Raw genomic sequence first — 18,711 nt, 5'->3', positions numbered from 1 at the left:
CCCTGCCTTCCCACAAAAAATCAAAGTGGTTGCTTTGTATGGGAATCTGGCCACTTCCACTTTATTCGTTTTGGTTAATAAAGTCTCTATTTCTTTCTACCAGATGTTGCTTTTGTTACTTGGACTCTGCAAGCAGTGAGCATCCAGACATGCGTTCAGTTACATAAATACTCCCACCATGGCTCATTTCAAGCTACTTATGTGATGTCAACCGGCTCACAAAATTCCTGAAATTCTACCAATCATTTCCACCATACCGTTGGTTAAAGGTCTAAAAGGCCCTCAGTATTTGTTGACTAAAATGTGGACACTGCTACATACCCCCAGAAGGGATAAAGCAAATGTGACTGGCAATACAAAGAATGCCCTATGACATAGCAATTTTACTCATGGTAATAGAAATGAGTGCATATATCCATGAAAGACAGGTGCAGCAATGTTTCTGCCAACTTTATTCCTAATCGCCCAAACTGGAAGAAAGAGCCCAAATGTCCAATTAAGTAAAAGAAAATGATTTGAAAAATTATAGAATATTTATACAATAGAATAATGTGTGTTGACAAAACAGAATGAACTGCTGATGCACAAAAAGGTGAGTAAATTTCAAAAATATTATGTTGAGCTAAAGAAGGCAGACACAAAAGACTATAGTATGTATAGTACTCTGTAAGACCATTTCAGATGATGTTCAAGGCAAGCAAAATGTGTCCAGGGAAGTTAAAGTCCAAATGGTGATTATCTGGGGGTGGAGAGAGTATTGTTGATTGCAGATATGAGTTAATCATCTAGGAGGCTAGAAATGTTATATATCTCAATCTGGGCAATGGTTACATGGATATATACATGTATAAAATTTCCTCCACTTGTATGCTTGAGATTTGTATAGTTTATTGTATGTAAATTACGCCTCAGTTTTTTTAGAAGTCGTCTTTGGGCCCCATGGGCATATGTTCTCAGATCATGCCCAAGCAAGGTGTATTAGTCCCTTTTCACGCTGCTGATAAAGACATACCCGAGACTGGGAAAAGAAAGTGGTTTAATTGGACTTATAGTTCCACCTTGCTGGGGAGGCCTCACAATCATGGCAGAAGGCAAGGAGGAGCAAGTTACATCTTATGTGATGGCAGTAGGCAAAAAGAGAGTTTGTGCAGGGCAACTCCTATTTTTAAAACCATCAGATCTCCTGACATCTATTCACTATTAAGAGAACAGCATGGGAAAGACCTGCTCCCATAATTCAGTCACTTTCCACTGGGTTCCTGCCATGATATGTGGAATAGTGGGAGTTACAATCAAAGATGAGATTTGGGTGGGGACCCAGCCAAACCGTATTACAAGGCAACTCAGATAGGAGAATGTTCTAGCCCAGGAGAATGTTCTAGCCCTGGGGTTTGACAGACTATATTTTTTGGTAAATTGAGCACTTACTTCTTCACCAAATGCCAGAGGAGTTTGCTTACCAATACACTTCTATTTATAAATCCCTTTTACATGAAGCTTCTCCCTTCGCCAGATCCCCACCTCCACACTAGTGCTACCTCTTACGGTAGTCACTGAAGTTTGCATCATCTATAACATGGACAGTAAGGCAAAAGCTTGTTTCATGAATTGTATTTTTTTTTTTTTTTTTTTTTTTTTTGAGATGGAGTTTCGCTCTTATTACCCAGGCTGGAGTGCGATGGCGCGATCTCGGCTCACTGCAACCTCCGCCTCCTGGGTTCAGGCAATTCTCCTGCCTCAGCCTCCTGAGTAGCTGGGATTACAGGCACGTGCCACCATGCCCAGCTAATTTTTTGTATTTTTAGTAGAGATGGGGTTTCACCATGTTGACCAGGATGGTTTCAATCTCTTGACCTCGTGATCCACCCGCCTTGGCCTCCCAAAGTTCTGGGATTACAGGTGTGAGCCACCATGCCCGGCATGAATTGTATTGTTGTATTTCTGTTTGCTTTTTTGTTTGGATAGCTGTCCAGTTCTTGCTAATTTTCCAGGTTCTAAATACTTACTGTCCTTTGAGAGGAGATCTAATACTTCCTAGGTGACTTAAAAAGTTTTTTCATTATTAAATAGAAAGTTAGTTCACAGACTATTTCTCTTTTATCTTGCGTTTTTCTTTGTTCTCATCCTTACATATTTCATATAAGCTTTATATGTCTATAATTTCACTGATTACTCTTTGTCTTTTAACAGGATTTGTCTGTCCATCCATTCTCTTCCTTCCCAACGAATTATCCTCTAAGTATGTTTTCTGCATCAGAAGATGGTTTGGTTTGTTCCTGACTGGGTATTTCAGGCCTTTCCTTTCCTGTTTTAATTAAAACAAAACTATTATAAACTACATATTAATAAAGTATAACTAAAACAACTAAGTTATTAAAAGTAACAAGATATATGGCATATTTCCAACTGTGTGACCTTAAGCAACTCACACTGGTAAATTTGCCTAATACCATAAAGCCAAGGGGCTACTGACCCAGAGACTATCTTTATGTTATCATTTATGATTTATTGACAATCTTTAGATACAGTGGCTGTACTAGCTATTAATATATATACAACTACTTTTAGTTTCACAAGCCAACAAACATTTATATTTTTAAAAGATGGAAGGCATTTAACTAGAACTTCAAGGAAACTTAAAGATCATCTCACCTTCCATCTTTCCACATTTTTCATATATATGGAAAAAAACAGTTTCAAGCAGATTTACTAGTAGAAGGCTAAGCTTGTATGGCATTTTGTTTTCTTGCTTCTTAACTTATTTCTATATTTATGAGAAATTTACTCAAGTCTCCTGTGGAATGTAAGATTCCTGATGCCTATTATATCTGCCTGAAATTACCAGTCTAATCAACCTCTAAAATTTTATGTGCTATAATTTCAATCATTCCTTTGAGACTACAGTTGGGTCAAGCTTCCTGAAAAATTTCAAATAAGCTAGCAGAGCAAGTAAATCAATCAATTTGTATAAAATACCATCTTCCTCCAGTCTTGTCAAGTGAGGAGAAAATGAGATTCTTTGTCCTATTTGACTAAGATATTTCAACAATATTGCTATTAACATATACCTATGTATTATTCTACTTAGATGATGAGGCATAAGAATAAGAAGCTAGACCAGTGAGCATGGTGTTCAGGAGACTAAAGACCAGGATGAATAGAAATATCTGAAGAATGCTGATTACAAGAAAATGGGTCCTGAAGATTTTGCTATTGTTTTTTCTTCTCTCTTGTTCACTTATTTTTTGGTATACCACATACAGAGCAAGAAGAACAAACAAGGGAAAGTCTTTGTTTTTTAACCTAGCACAGATAACATTCTATTAAATGGTGATAGAAAGAACACAGAATTATTCCACTTTTTCTTTGCTCCTATATTCTGTAAGATGGAAAATCATCTTCATATTGGAAAGACACAGAGTGGTGAGAGGTAGTAAGTTGCAATTTTTTTTTAATGAGCCTTGGAATCAAATATTAATTTGGATCCAGGCCCTTCCCTTAGGAGTTATGTGATCTGAGTCTCCGTTGATGGTATCAATAGTTCCATCCCAGAGTGTTAGAAATATATAAGGCACTTTGACACAGCAACAGCTTAATAACTGGTAGATAATAGGGGATGGAAGCCCAAAATAAGCAAGAAAATAAATAAGAATTTTGAATTAGACAATAATTTAATGTCTAAAAAAATTGCATTTCAATGTGCTGGAAGAACTTATAAAAGCAATACTGATGTCATTGCTGGTAACTTTTGAAAAGTCATGGCATGATAGTTGCATTAGATTGTTGCTTCAATTTTCCAAAAAAAGGAAAAAAAATTTTCGAGATTCAGTAATTCCAACAAGCCAGCTAGAAGGAAATTCCAGATGCAGTATGGATTATGAAACAGATATTCTATATGCAATTTTAAAAGGAAGTTGTGATTGCTGAAACCAACATTTAATCAAACACGAATCATGCTGAAAGCAGCAAGATTTCCTCTTTTATTTTTCTTTTGAGGGGGCTGCAAGACTAATCAGAGAAATGCCATTCCCGTGATATATTTGCATCTGAAAGGATATGTGACAAAGGTTTTATGAATTTTGTTGTTGCTGTCGTCGTTGTTGTTGTTGTTTTGAAACAGTCTCACTCTGTCACCCAGGCTGCAGTGCAGTGGTGAAATCTCAACTTACCACGACCTCCGCCTCCTGGGTTCAAGAGATTCTCCTGCCTGAGCCTCCCAAGTAGTGGGATTATAGGCGTGTGCCACCACACCCTGCTAATTTTTGTATTTTTAGTAGAGACAGGGTTTCACCATGTTGGTCAGGCTGGTCTCAAACTCCTGACTTCAGGTGTTCCAATCGCCTCGGCCTCCCCAAGTTCTAGGATTACAGACGTGAGCCACCACATCCAGCTGGTTTTATGAATCTTTAATACACTAATGTGCATTATGAATATCCAGAGGAAATTACTGAATTCAGCAGTTTTTAAATTATTTGACCATGGAACCCATTTTTTTGCAGTGTAAAATCTGAAAGAAGTTGGGTTGGGCAGAATATTCGGAAACACTAGTGTAAGTCTGGAAAATAAATCTACACTTTTTAGTAGCTTTGAGGATATTGCATTTATTTTCATACACCACCTTTTAAAGGAACCCAGAAAACTAGAATCTTTCCAATGAATGGGACCAGAGTAATGAATGATATAATGCTATATTGTAGAATACATAATTAGGAACTATGAAAAAGACACTTTGGGGAGTAAGGTTGTCCTAACAGTTGATTTCAAGTTTGATTTAATGATTGTTATATGGAGAAAGAACTGGATTATTTCTTTTTAGTTTAAGCCACCAGAAATAGGAGTACTATCTAAGAATACAGAGCAGCAGGTTTTGGCTGACTATAAAGATTTTTGTGACAGCACTAGTCCTGGGGTTTGACAGGCACCATTCCTGCAATTTTTTGGCTAGGTGGTTTAATCTCTCAGACACTAGGTTTTCTCATCTGGAATAGGGGGAAGCTGATGGAGGTACCACAAAAAGTAAATCCTACATTAAATTTGAAAAGATCCACACAATTCTTGGCACAAGAGAACATCTCAATAGTGGAAATGTTCAAGCATATTCTTAATTATTTAAAAAAGAACTGAAAGCCTACTTTGGGCAACACATCAGGGAAAGTAGCTGTGACTCAGTTCCTGTCGTTATGAGCTAAGTCACATGAGGATAAGCAGGGGAGTTAAGGCAAATATATTAAACAACAATAACACAAGGATGAATGCTTGCAAGAATCTCAGAAATTATAAGCATGAATGCTGATTATTTTGAGGGAAATATGGAAGGTTATATGAAAGTGGTGGCATATGAAGAATGGAAACAATTTCAATGGGTGGGGTAAGGAAGGAAAGAAGTGGCATGTTACAGAAGGGACGATTGTGAGGAGAGGCTGTAGGCAAAAAAGCATAGGAACATATCCAGAGAAGCAGCACAATTTGAAGGGAATATAAAGGCAAAACTAGAAATAAATGAGACACAATTCCAATTATTCGGGGGCTGCAAAATGGACCTTTTACTTAACTTGGGGTCAGTCTAAACATTATGAGGGAAAGAAAAGAGTGTCTTTATCTAAACTTACTTTTTTAAAAATCATGAAGTTTCAAGAGTTAGAGACCAGCCTGACCAACATGGCAAAACCCTGTCTTTACTAAAAAAAAAAAAATAGAAACATTAGCTGGGCGTGGTGGTGGGCACCTGTAATCCCAGCTACTTGGGAAGCTGAGGCAAGAGAATTGCTTGAACCCAGGAGGCAGAAGTTGCAGTAAGCCGAGATTGTGCCATTGTACTCTAGCCTGGACAAAGAGCAAAACTCCATCTCAAAACAAAACAAAACAAAAAACATGAAGTTGAAGTTGACAGTGGCAAGAAAATTGGTTAGGATCTGTGTGATTCCTAAAGCAGGAAAGAAAAAAAAAAAAAAGCACAATATAGGCTAACTGCCAAATGCAGAAGATTGAAACTGGACTTCTTCCTTGCACCATTTGCACCATATACAAAAACTAACTCAAGATGGACTAAAGACTTAAATACGAAGCCCAAAACTATAAAAACCCTGGAAGACAACCTAGGCAGCACCATGGTACCATATAGGGCATACACAAGGGCAAAGACTTTATGATGAAGACCCCGAAAGCAACTACAGCAAAAGCAAAAATTGACGAATGAGATCTGATTATACTAAGGAGCCTCTGTACAGCAAAATAAACTATGAACAGAGTAAACAGACAACCTACAGAATGGAAGAAAACTTTTGCAAACTATCCACATGACAAAGGTTTAGTATCCATCATCTATATGGAACTTAAACAAATTTATAAGAAAAAAAAATTAAAAAGTAGACAAAGGGCATGAATAGATACTTATCAAAAGAACACATACATGCAGCCAACAATCAGATTTAAAAAACCCTCAACATAACTGATTATTAGAGAAATGCAAATCAAAACCACAATGAGATATTATCTCACACCAGCCAAAGTGGCCATTATGAAAAAGTGAAAAAACAATGGTGCTGGCAAGGTTGTGGAGAAAAGGAAACACACCCTGTTAGTGGGAGTGTAAATTAGTTCAACCATTATAGAAGACAGTGTGGCAATTCCTCAAAGATCTAAAGACAGAAATATCATTTAACCCGCCAATCCCATTACTGGGTATATACCCAAAGGAATATAAATTGTTCTATTATAAAGACACATGCACATGAACATTTATTGCAGCATTATTCACAACAGCAAAGACATGGAATCAACCTAAATGGTCATCAATAACAGACTAGACAAAGAATGTGTTGTATGTATACCATGGAATACTCTGCAGCCATAAAAAAGAATGACGTCATGCCCTTTGTGGGGACATGAATGGAATTGGAAGCCATTATCCTTAGCAAACTAACGCAGAAACAGAAAAACAAATACTGCATGTTCTCACTTAGAAGTGGAACCTAAATAACAAGAAAATTTGGAAACGTAGATGGGAACAACACACATGGGGGCCTATTGGAGGTAGACGGTGGGAAGAGGGAGAGAATCAGGAAAAATAATCGGTGCCAGGCTCAATACCTGGGTGGTGAAATAATCTGTGGGAACAAGCCTCCATGACACATGTTTACCTATGTAACAAATCTGCACATGTACCCTTGAACTTAAAAGATTTTTGTTTTTTTAAATAGCACAATAAGTGAAAAATAAAGAGAATCTCAAGTAGGATGGAAACAGTGGGAAGGGAAAGGAAGTCCTCAATGGGATCCACATGAAGAACAGGCTCAGCTGGAGAAGATGTGACAGCAAGCGAGGAAAGTGATGGTCTCTGAAGACCAAATTCCAGTTAAGGGAAGTCTTAGCAAAAGCTTTCCAAAAGAAAGTAATTCCAGGAGTACTCCTCAGCAGAATAGCAAAGAGCGACTCTTACTAAGCATTTATTCAAATGACGAATACATTATCAGCCATTTCTGATTTGGGTTAAAATGAAACAAAAAAAATAGATGAACACATGAATGAATGAGTGATTTGGATTGACTTCTAAAGAGAAATGGAAGATGGTAATAGAAGCATAAGTTTGTGAAAGCCAATTTGAGGAAAGGGAAGGCTGATTGGATAGAGATGGGAGTAGGGAACTAGCAAAGAAGACCTTATCCAAGAATGGGTGAAGGCCAGGGGAGCTAAATCAGGGCTTGGCCAAATAGGGCCTGAGGACAAACCCAGCTCTACCCACTTGTTTTTGTGCAGCCCATGAACCAACAATAACTTTTACATTTTTAAATGGTTGAAGTAAATTCAAAGCAGGGTAGTATTTCATGACGTGAAAATGATATGAAACTCAAATTTCAATGTTTATAAATAAAGCAACAACTATTTTTTTTTTTTTTTTTTGCAGAAGGGACTGGCTTGTACTTTTTAAACATAGTTATATTATTCTTACTACAACTCTATGAGATAAAATTCATTGTTCCCATTTTACTGATGAGCAAACTGCAGCTTATGTTTCAGCCAGAGTCACACAGTTTGTTAAGGGCAGAGTCATTCGTGGCAATCTGCCTGTCTAGATGGTCCATTTTCCCCTAGGGTAAAAGCACTGGCTCTGAGAACAGTGAAAACAAAGCATACTTAATAAACGGGAATTGGGGAGTGTTTTGAATGCTTGGAGCGCAGTTTGGGAACTCAATGAGAAGAAGGGGATGATTTAAGCAGACATATTTCTAAGGGACTTATATGAGTTAACTCATTTGATCCTCACAACTCCTCCACGAGTTGGATGCTGTTATTAACAGTCCAATATTGGATAACGGATGGCCTTCTTAAAGACTACTTCCTAGGAAAAAGACTGTGTGGGTACTCTCAAACTTTGAGTCTTCTGGTGGGTGACACCACCGGGTTTCCAAAGGCTCATCCAGTCAAGTGAAGTATCTATGACCTTGTGTTCAGAGCGTTTAGGGACGGATTCTATGGTCTAGGCTTTTACCCTGGTGCCCTGCATTCTTGCTCCAAGACTTTTCTCTCACCACTCTCATTTCCCCAAATGCGGCTTCCTGACACCTAGCTATTAGTTCTTGGGCTCCTCCTTGGTGACTTCCTCTTAGGATACTTTCTGAGTTACAGCAAATCAGCATTTGAAGAAATACAGCAGATAAGTTTAAAATTCAAGTGCTAAGGGAGGTAAAGTCTCCAAACAATCCTGTAGAAAGCACAGAGGCAGATGACAGTCTTCCGTCAATGATTTCACCGCTGTAGATTTCTGAGAGTGCTGTGTAGCTGTCCTCTTTATCCTGGTGTTTGCCACTTTAAACAGTCACTTTCCCACTTGGAGCTTACTTGTGGCTTTGCTGACAAAGCAGGAAGTGATTTGAATACAGTCTGTTTTTATGACTTTTGAACATCAGGAGTTTGGAAACAAGTTTTAGCAGTGTATTTACTGCCTTGCTTTAGTACTTCTATTTCTTAGAAAACAATCGTGTAGGGGTTAAAATATCAGTGCAAAGTCCGGTACAAATACTGACTAATGAGCTCTGCACGACAGCCTTTGTTGCATGTTAAATTCAAAACAAGCTTAGCATTTTTTTTTTTTTTTTTTTTTTTTTTTTGGATAGAAACTGGTGGGGGTGGGGAAAGAAAGAGGGAACTGGGAAGAGAAGGAGGGGAAGTTAAACCTTGCTTCCCACTCTGTCTTTTTCAGAAAACCAAATATGGCATCTTCCATGAGGAGCTTGTTTTCTGACCACGGGAGATATGTTGAATCTTTTCGGAGGTTTCTCAACCATTCCACGGAACACCAGTGCATGCTGGAATTCATGGACAAGAAGCTGCCAGGCATAATAGCAAGGTAACAAAAGGGACATTGTTGTCAAAGGGACAAGCCTCAGACTCGCTGTGCGTCAGTGATAGATGGGTCTTGCTCAGCCTCACAGGCTGGGCACGGGGATAAGGACGAGTTACTGATAGCAGCTCCCCCTCGTCCCCTCCGGGCTGCCCTGCCCTCCCTTTCTCCTGCAGTGCTTTGGTTCCACGTTTGCTTTAAACACTCAAAGGCTCCGATTTGTGCTGTATTTCCAGCCGCAGAGATAAGCGTTAACCATTTGAAGGCACAAATCCATGTTCATTTGGGAAAAGATAAGATGCTAATCTTTGAACTCAGATTTTTCAGCCCTCCTCCAAATTTTACATCCCAAAAAAGTCCCAGAGGGAGTCTGGTTTTCATTAGAATCAAATATAAATAATTGCCAAATACGATTTGCCCCTGAGGATTGAACGCCTCAGTTCTCATAATACCCATTTACATTCATTTTCCTTATCCATTGTTATAGTTCTCTCTTCCCCAAAATTGTCTTTTTCTTTCAACTTAATATTAGCAATGTGTTCCTTAAAAAAAGAACATTTTTCCATTATCAGTGAAACTCACTGGTTGCTATCCTTCTTACAGACTTCTTTTTTTTGAGTGATTAATGTGTTCAATTTGTGCCAGAGCTGATAAGCATTATGAGAGTAACAGATTCCACATGCTAAAGATAATCAAATCACCTATCTGGGGGTGATTTGCTGTAACTCACTCTGCTTCAGGAAATAATAATGGGAAACTGGGAAGAAATGACTATGGATCCAATTTGCAAACAGCAAAAGAAACTGGTATTTTTTCTTTTGCTGAATTTCTCTATTGTAGGCCTGAAATTCTTTCACCAGGGCAGTACCTCTGTCTGACCACAGCAGGCATTTGTTAGATGTATATAAAATTTTATCTCTCTTTCTATTTAATATGATTCAGATTTTAAATGTTAGCTTCCAAAAAATAGAATATTATATATTAAAAATGAAAATGTAATAGGATAAGGATGAAAACATCAAAGCAAATAGCAAATACAGATAACTTCTTACCTAGGAACTAATTATAGTTAACCTTTTTGGGTTTCTTGATTCATATTTGAAGTTAGAGGTAATGAGTTAATTTCTCAATTCTTTTCCAGTACTAAAAGTATTTGCTCAAGTCTGTAGCTTACCAGATCCTTGGTTTTCTTCAGCCATACACAATTTGCTTTGAAGAGGTACCGCAGATGGATATAATATTATAAATGATGAATGACCCCTTCCTTATCCTCAAAGTTTAAATCTAACTGGAAATATTATAAAATCTGTGAAAGACTGAAAAATTCTTAAAGGCATACTGTTTGCCTTATAACAGTAGTATATAGTTAGGAATGATCTGACTCAGTGTCATTTATTTACTAAGTAATTTTTTCCTGAAGGTAGTGTTTGAAATAAGATATAGGTAAAGGAGCTTTAAAATTGTTGCTTAAAGTTGTCTATAAGTCACGAGGTACCAAGAAGTGATTAGGATCTGCTTTGTCTATGTAAGGGCAATGTTTGTTGAGTTGGTGGGTCACTGTGCTAATTGAGTGTGGACTGAGCCTATTTAATTTTTATTAAAGCAAGACATGCTCATATTTTAAATATCAAATGATTCTAAATACCATCAAATGGTTCTAAAGTGGGTGGGCCTATAACAAACCCCACCCATTCCATTCTTGATTCCCACTCTCCAGAAACAACCACTTTCAGGACTTTGAAATCTTTTTATTATTTATGGAATTTTCTTTTATAATTTAAAATAGCATGCTATTGTTCTATTTCTTCATTTTGCTGTATTAAAATAGCTAAGTAAACATGCACATTTCCCACCCTATCATGTCACTATACTTAGTCAAAATTTTGGTTAAATAATTTGAGTGTTTTATGTCATTTTGCCTATGTACACATATTATTAATAATTCAGCAATATATTAGACCATGATTACATTTCCTTTTATGTACAACTTTTTGTTTTCCCTAGAGTTTACTATTGCCTTGATTTTAGTTTATTTTCTTAGTTCTCTATGTACCTAATACTATTTTGATCCCCAGGCAGATATGTTAATCTCCTCTCAATATATGCAAACATATCAAGGAATCTGTTTGTTTTACCTCAAGGGAACAACTTTTCTGGAACCGAGCCCTCTGTTCCTTTTTTAGGAAGATCTGCTTTGGTCTGTTATACAACTATTGAGGAGGGAGTTTATTTCACTTTCTTTCTTTCTCCAATATTTGATTCCTGATTCTGTGTCTCATATCTTTCTTTTCTGTTTCCTCAGTCCTTTGTTTCCTGAACTAATTTTTAAGAGCTTTAAGAGTGAATGAGAGGTAAACTTTTTGAGACTTTGTATATTTAAAAATCCCTTTGTTCTACACTCATTGTTAGACAGTTTGATTGGTTATAGAACTCAATACTGAAAATGATTTTGTATCATAGATCTAAAGGTACTTTTCCATTGTCTTTTCAATACCAGAACTGCTGTTAACAAATCAAGTACCGACCAGGTATGTTGGCTCACGCCTGTAATCCCAGAACTTTGGGAGGCTCAGGCCGGAGCATTACTTGAGTCTAGGGGTTTGAGACAAGCCTGGGCAACATAGCAGGATTTCATCTCTACAAAATATAAAACAATTAGCTGGGCAAGGTGGCATGCACCTATAGTACCAGCTATACCAGAGGCTGAAGAGGGAAGATCATTTAAGACCCGGAGATCAAGGCTTCAGTGAGCCATGATTGGGACACTGCACTCAACCTGGATGACAGAGTGAGACCCTGTCTCAAAAAAGAGAAAAAAGGAAATCAAATGCTACTCAAAATTCTCATCTTTGACATGTGGAATAACCTTACATTGCTATGTGTTGTTGTTTTGTTTTCTCTACTTTGAAGTTTTTAGAATCTTCTTATCTCTACTATTCTGATATTTTAAAATAGTGAGTTGTGAAATGGTTTCATTTCACCCATTTTGTCGGTACTCTCCTCGGCTATTTCAATTGACATTCAGATCCTTCAGTTACAAGGAACCATGGTAATCATTCCTCTCCTCTGTTTTATTTTCCTGGAACTTCTATTCATCAAACACCTCCTGGATTGATTACCTAATTTTCTTGCATTTCCAGTTTTCTGTAACTTTCTCTTTCAACACATCTATTAATTTTTTACTATTATATTTTTAATTTCCAATAATGTTTTTATAGCATTCTTTTCATCATTCCCAGCGGTAATACCTTCTTTTATTTATTACAAAATGTTCCTCCGCTGTCTCTGCCTCTTTCAGTCTCTGTTTCCTTATGTTAGGCAGCTCCCCAGCCACCTGATGAGCCTTGGATTTCTATTCAATCAAATAATGAGGCACTAAAAAATAGTCAGCTTCTTTTTGTGTAAGTCAGGGCAGGGTGTGTTGAGTGAATAGCTCACTGAATAATTGAGTGTGGACTCAGCTCTCTCCTGGGAGATCCTCAGATGTAAAATCATGTTAACTTTATCACTGAGATGATTTGTTTCCCTATAGAGGAATTCTTCAGTCCCCTATTTGGGGATAGATGGTGTGGCAGAGGTTGGGGGCAGGAAAAGTTATAGCATATAGCTATAAACTGTAAAGTTGGTTATTGTTGTTACATACGAAACATCTAAATCCTTGACTGGAAAATAGTAAGTTTTTAGTAATTATTTGATGTCATTATAATATGTGAAATGGGATGAATAATAGTATCTAACTCAGAGGAGTTTTGATTCAAAGAGTTAATTCACAGAAATCACTTACTTATGTGTGCCTAGAATTATAATAATTGCTAATACATGTGGAGTGCTTGTCATGTGCAAATACATTTCTAAGAGACTTGCCTGAATTAAATCACTGAATTCTCACAGCTTCTCCATGAGTTAGAAACAGTTATTAATAATCCTACAAGAGGCCAGGCTCAGTGGCTCACACCTGTGATCCCAGCACTTTGGGAGGCCGAGGTGGGCAGATCACGAGGTCAGGAGACAGAGACCATCCTGGCGAACATAGTGAAACCCTTCATCTACTAAAAATACAAAAAATTAGCTGGACCCAATGGCACCTGCCTGTAATTCCAGCTACTTGGGAGGCTGAGGCTGGAGAGTCATACTCGGGAGGCTGAGGCTGGAGAGTCACTTGTACCCAGGAGACGGAGTGTGCAGTGAGCCAAGATTGCACCACTGCACTTCAGCGTTGTGACAGAGCAAGATTCCATCTCAAATAATAATAATAATCATCATCATCATCCTGCAAGATAGGTGGTATTATTAACTTATTTCACAGAGATGAAAAATAACTTGCTCAAGGTAACATATCAGTAACCTGGGATTTCAACTTGGGTGCTCTGCTTCATAGCCTCCTTATGGTATCATAGACGCAAGCATTTTAACGAATGAACAAAAGGTTTAGATAGAAATGGGTATGTTAGGACTCAGGATTATGAGTTGGAAGATAATTAGAACTGAAGAAGGCAACTCATTTATGGGTGTTCTTGACCACAGACTTCGCAAAATTCCTTCAGAACCTTATTCCAACCTTTATCCCGATCCTGTGACTGTGCATGCTCTTGCATTGTAGACAAAACACAGATTTGTTTACCATCCCACAGTCCAAAAACACAAACAGCATCCTTTCCCCTTCATGTTTCCCCTATAGCTGTCATCTCTTTTTCTTCTCTCTTTCATCCGTTTCGACAGACTCTAAATCTGCCTCCTCATTTTTGAGCTCACTTTTAATCCCATTGCCATCTGACTTCAGTCCTCACTCTTTTTTCAAAACTGCTACTATTAAAGACACTTATACTACCAAATTTGATGGAGATTTTTCCTTTTCTAAGCAGTATACTCTGCTGCTTTTGCCATGACAAAGGGCTTTCTCTGCCTCCACTTATCCCAGTACCTTTCTGTTCTTTATTTCTTTTCTTCTCTGTCTCCTTTGTGTATTCTTCACAATCCGGTGATCTTTAGAAGCTGGTATTGCATCACCATCCACTACTACTCTAACTTGGCAGTATCTTTGGATGACGGAATCTGCTCTGCTAGCATCGACCATTACTTTATGATGATAATTCTCCAGAATACATCGTTGACCCTGATTTCTCTCCTCTCAGCTTAAATCTTGCAAATCCAAACATCTGCTGAATTCATATTTATTTTTTTTAAAGCCCTGAGAAAACATAAACTTACTGCCAAACTACATTCTTCAGCTTCTGTTTTGGCATCATCCTTTGCCCAGTCATCCAAGCCTGAAACAGGGAAGTCATTGCGCACTCGTATTTTTTTCTGACCTCTTCACATCAATCTAACAGCAAGTCCTACTGGCTTATTTCCCAATATATCTACTCCACTCTGTTCCTAGTACCTGAGCCACAATTCAGGGCTTTATTATCACCAATTTCATTTTGAGAGCAAAATGATAACTACTTTTTTAATTCCTAGGACAGAATACACATAATACACTTTTAATAAACATTTGTTCATTAAAAGGAAGGTTAAAAAATAAAAGGACAAAAGAAGGTAGACATTATAGAGACAGTGGGAACCACCTGAGCCTTTCCTTTATCTACAATGAGTGGCTTATTATATGACCAGACTCAAAACTCCACGTTTTCTATTCTTGTTCTCCAAACAAATGGCATTTTCCACCCCTGAGATATTCATACTGCCATTTCCAAGTCTCCTAGTTCAAGATTGTTAATGAATAAAACCTATATTTTGAAATATACTCTAAAGATTGCAATATAACTGCTGATATAATTGGGACCTTCCATGTTGGCCTAGTTTTCATTCATTGTATTCTTAGTCTGTCTGTTCTCTGCAACTAGACTAGATAATCAGATTTCACAAAGCACCTAACATATTTTTCTAAAACTACATAATTTTTTTCTTTCAGGATCGGAGACACAAAATCAGAAATTAAGATTCTAAGCATAGGCGGAGGTGCAGGTATGAATAATATATTTTTAAAGTTTGTATTTCACTTCAAACATCATGCTGTATGATGGCAATATTGTTCATTTTTTTAGGAAATTTTTTTTTTTTTGCTTTTGGAAGAGATCAGCTTATTGAAACTAGACATATTACTTCAACTAAGATTAATGCCCTCATAGATTTAGAAGGTTTAGGACATTCACCTTCATTACTATCTCTATTGCGAATAAAGGATGTGACTTATTCTTTTGATAAATGAAAAATCAAATAGGATAACTTTAAGGAAAACTCTTATTCAAAATGATTTAAGTATTCACAGAAAAGGAAAATTCCATAAGAAGTTCCTTAAGCTTGTGTCACTTAAAGCCTTGTTCATGGATTGGTCACTGGTTTCAAACTGTTTTTGGTCCATGTGAAATTAGAAATGTGCACTGGAATATAAACTGATGCCCAGCTTTTTTCATTGAGAAATTCTCACCATGGGGAAAAAATATGCTCAATGACATCATAGTTAATTTACATTCCTGTGGCCCCATTCTTTGAGTGGCACGGGCCTAAGCTGTTCCCTTCCTCTTACTCAGTTCCAAAACTGAAGCTTAGAATTACCTCTAGCATTCAGAACACTCCTAGGCACCCCTTTTATAGGGTGCTTAGTTATCTTTGTCTTAATATGAGCCACAATTCAACTCATTCATGGGGCACTAGACTACTTAAGAGATTCAAGGGATTACCACTTGGCATTAAGTTACAAGTGGCAATAGTGTCCACTTGATACCAAGCTGTAACCATTACTGAACTATCACTCAGACAAAAGAAAAGAGACTAATAAAACACCCTTTTCTAATCTCATTACTTTTAGGTCCAGCACTTTTATTCTAGGGGAAAATTGAAAGTCTGGAAAAGTAGATGGACACAGGTAACTCTGCCTCCAATGAACTGTATCATCTTGGCTGAAGCATCAGTAAAATGGAACAATGAATTTTATCTCATAAGGTTGTAGTGAGAGTGATATAGGTAACATTTTCAAAGTGCTTAGGACATTCTTATTGCTCCTGGAGGGTGAAGGCTATTCCCTTCTGCAAAAGTGAAATAGAAAGTTTCATCTCAGGACTTTTCCTCATACCAACTCCTGAACAGTGTTTCCTTTATTTTTAAGTTGCTAGTCATCTGGAAGTTTGGGTTAACACATTAATATACAAAATATGTAGACATATTATTTATATATTTATCTTTAGTTATGTTCTTTTGTCTGAGTGATAATTCAGTAATGGATACAACTTGGTATCAAGTGGACACTATCGTTATATGTAACTTAATGCCAAGTGGTAATCCCTTTAATCTCTTAAGTGTAAGTGTTCTAGTGCTCCATGAATGAGTTGAGTTGTGGCTCATATTAACACAAAGTTAACTAAGAGCCCTCTAATTAAATGAGATCACTGAGTTGTTTTGTTTTGTTTTGTTTTGTTTTGAGACAGTCTTGCTCTGTCACCCAGGCTAGAGTGCAGTGGAACAATCTTGGCTCACTGCAACCTCCGCCTGAGTTCAAGCAATTCTCCCTGCCTCAGCCTCCTGAGTAGCTGCGATTACAGGTGCCCGCCACCACGCCTGGCTAATTTTGGTATTTTTTGGTAGAGACGAGGTTTCACCATGCTGGCCAGGCTGATCTCAAACTCCTGACCTCAGGTGATTAGGCCTCCCAAAGTGCTGGGATTACAGGCACAAACCACCACGTCCGGCCAAGATCAATGATTTTTAATGTCGTTATTTGTTCATTTTTTAATACATACACTGTCATATAGTGTAATAGGAACTAATCCTTAAAATCATTTTACTTTATTATCATATTTCACCAAGAAAATAGAAACCAACAAAGACAGATAATGAAGGGGATTGTCATGAACAATATCATAGAGAGTGTTTAAGCTAAAATACTTTATTATTGCTTATGGATACTTTAAGTCCTCCAAATTATAATAGTGATGAATTGCCCAAAGAACGTCTTATTAATTCATTTAACCAAGACAGTTATTTCCTGTGTGTTTTGCATATGAGTTTCAGGCAACCAACGGGCAATGAGACTGTCATTTGATAGTGTCACTTGTGCTTGGACAAGAAGAGAAGCCCTACAAGAAAAAGTAATTAAAAACAATCTCTATCATGGCCAAGTTAATTGACCTTTTAATATAAAGTTAATTGAATTTCTAATGCAAATTTATCCAGATGCTTATAAGCTATCTAGAGAAAGGAACATTTGGCCTGCACAGTGATTCCTTACGTAAGGGTGCACATAGAAGCTAATATAGAGAACTTAACAAAATAAAGGGAGCAACTCTTGGAGTTCTTCTGACAGAACCTAACATTGTAGTAGTAACAAGCTCTGCCTTGGGGAGAATGTGAGTGCCCTTTAAGGTCACTTTCCATAAGAACTAAATCAGAAATGTAAGGAAAAACTCCAAGAAAAATTCAAGCTGTGGAGACTCAGCTTTCACTACCCAAGTAAGTTATATGAAATCAAAAGCAATGCATTTAAAATCCTTAGGTCTAGATGTCCATTGCTTGAAAGAGCAATGTTTTGAGGGGAAAGGACATGCTACTTCAGTTAGTTTGAGTGCTCACAGTGATGGTTATCTAACCACCTATTATAGCCTGACTGCAAGCATTATGCAGAACAATACATTACTCTACAGCAAGGAACTTTCTATTCCTGTTTTAGAGAAACGGTGTCCCCACATATTCTATAAACTACAGGGTGCCTGAGAGTTTTATATCATCCCATGACGTCAGTATCCTTCCAAATCAGTCATTAACTCCAGTTTCTAGATCTTGGAGATCCAAGATGGCTGATCACTAGCAGCTCAGGCTCGTAATTCCCAGTGAAAGCACAGAGAACGAGAGGACACCACACTTTCAGATGAATATTTGTTGCTCATGGACTAGGAGATTCCCAGCAGAGGAGCCCCACGGGTCGCCGGGGCGACTCTTGTGGCCGGCATGGCGGTTTTGCTGGCACCTTAGTGTGCCAGTTCTTGGTGCAGAGTCTGGAGATTTCCGGGCAGAAAAGCACCATCAATCTTAACACCGCTATTTTGGCTGGCACAGTGGATTGCTCAGATTTCGGCACTGGGAATCAACAAGTTGGACGTCAGCTCAGAGACCTAGTTAGAAAGTCGGTAATTACAAAGACGACATATGGATAAATATATAATGAAGGGAAGAAACCAGCGTAAAAAGGCAGAGAATACTCAAAATCAGAATGCCTCTCCCTCTACAGGGGATCGCAATTCCTCATCAGTAATGGAACAAGGCTTAATAGATTATGAGTGTGTTCCAATAACAGAAGCAGGTTTCAAAACGTGGGTGATGAGAAACTTCTGTGAATTAAAAGAACTTGTTCTAACCCAATGCAAAGAAACTAAGAA

At 37.7% G+C, this 18,711-nt stretch overlaps 1 protein-coding gene and 1 pseudogene across 2 annotated transcripts in view; one reads left to right on the top strand and one right to left on the bottom strand.

Annotated features, from left to right (window-relative positions):
* Positions 1-18,711, bottom strand: part of LOC105723647 (small ribosomal subunit protein eS4, X isoform-like) — a 612,439-nt pseudogene that overhangs the window by 90,623 nt on the left and 503,105 nt on the right.
* The window catches only part of HNMT (histamine N-methyltransferase), a 48,762-nt gene continuing 38,883 nt past the window's right edge, over positions 8,833-18,711 (top strand). The window contains exons 1-3 of one of the 2 annotated variants that reach the window (XM_012461807.2): positions 8,833-8,931; positions 9,200-9,346; positions 15,255-15,307. In XM_012461807.2, coding sequence (XP_012317230.1) covers positions 9,210-9,346; positions 15,255-15,307 — 190 coding nt within the window. In that variant the 5' untranslated portion in view covers positions 8,833-8,931; positions 9,200-9,209. Of the gene's footprint in view, positions 8,932-9,103; positions 9,347-15,254; positions 15,308-18,711 lie in introns of those variants that run through there. The other variant, XM_021668943.2, reaches the window with a different exon arrangement.

Source organism: Aotus nancymaae, unplaced genomic scaffold (assembly GCF_030222135.1).
Source record: "Aotus nancymaae isolate 86718 unplaced genomic scaffold, 86718_ANA_hifiasm-v0.15.2.pri h1tg000029l, whole genome shotgun sequence".
Classification (NCBI taxonomy): domain Eukaryota; kingdom Metazoa; phylum Chordata; class Mammalia; order Primates; family Aotidae; genus Aotus; species Aotus nancymaae.
This window is presented reverse-complemented; position numbering and strand designations above follow the sequence as displayed.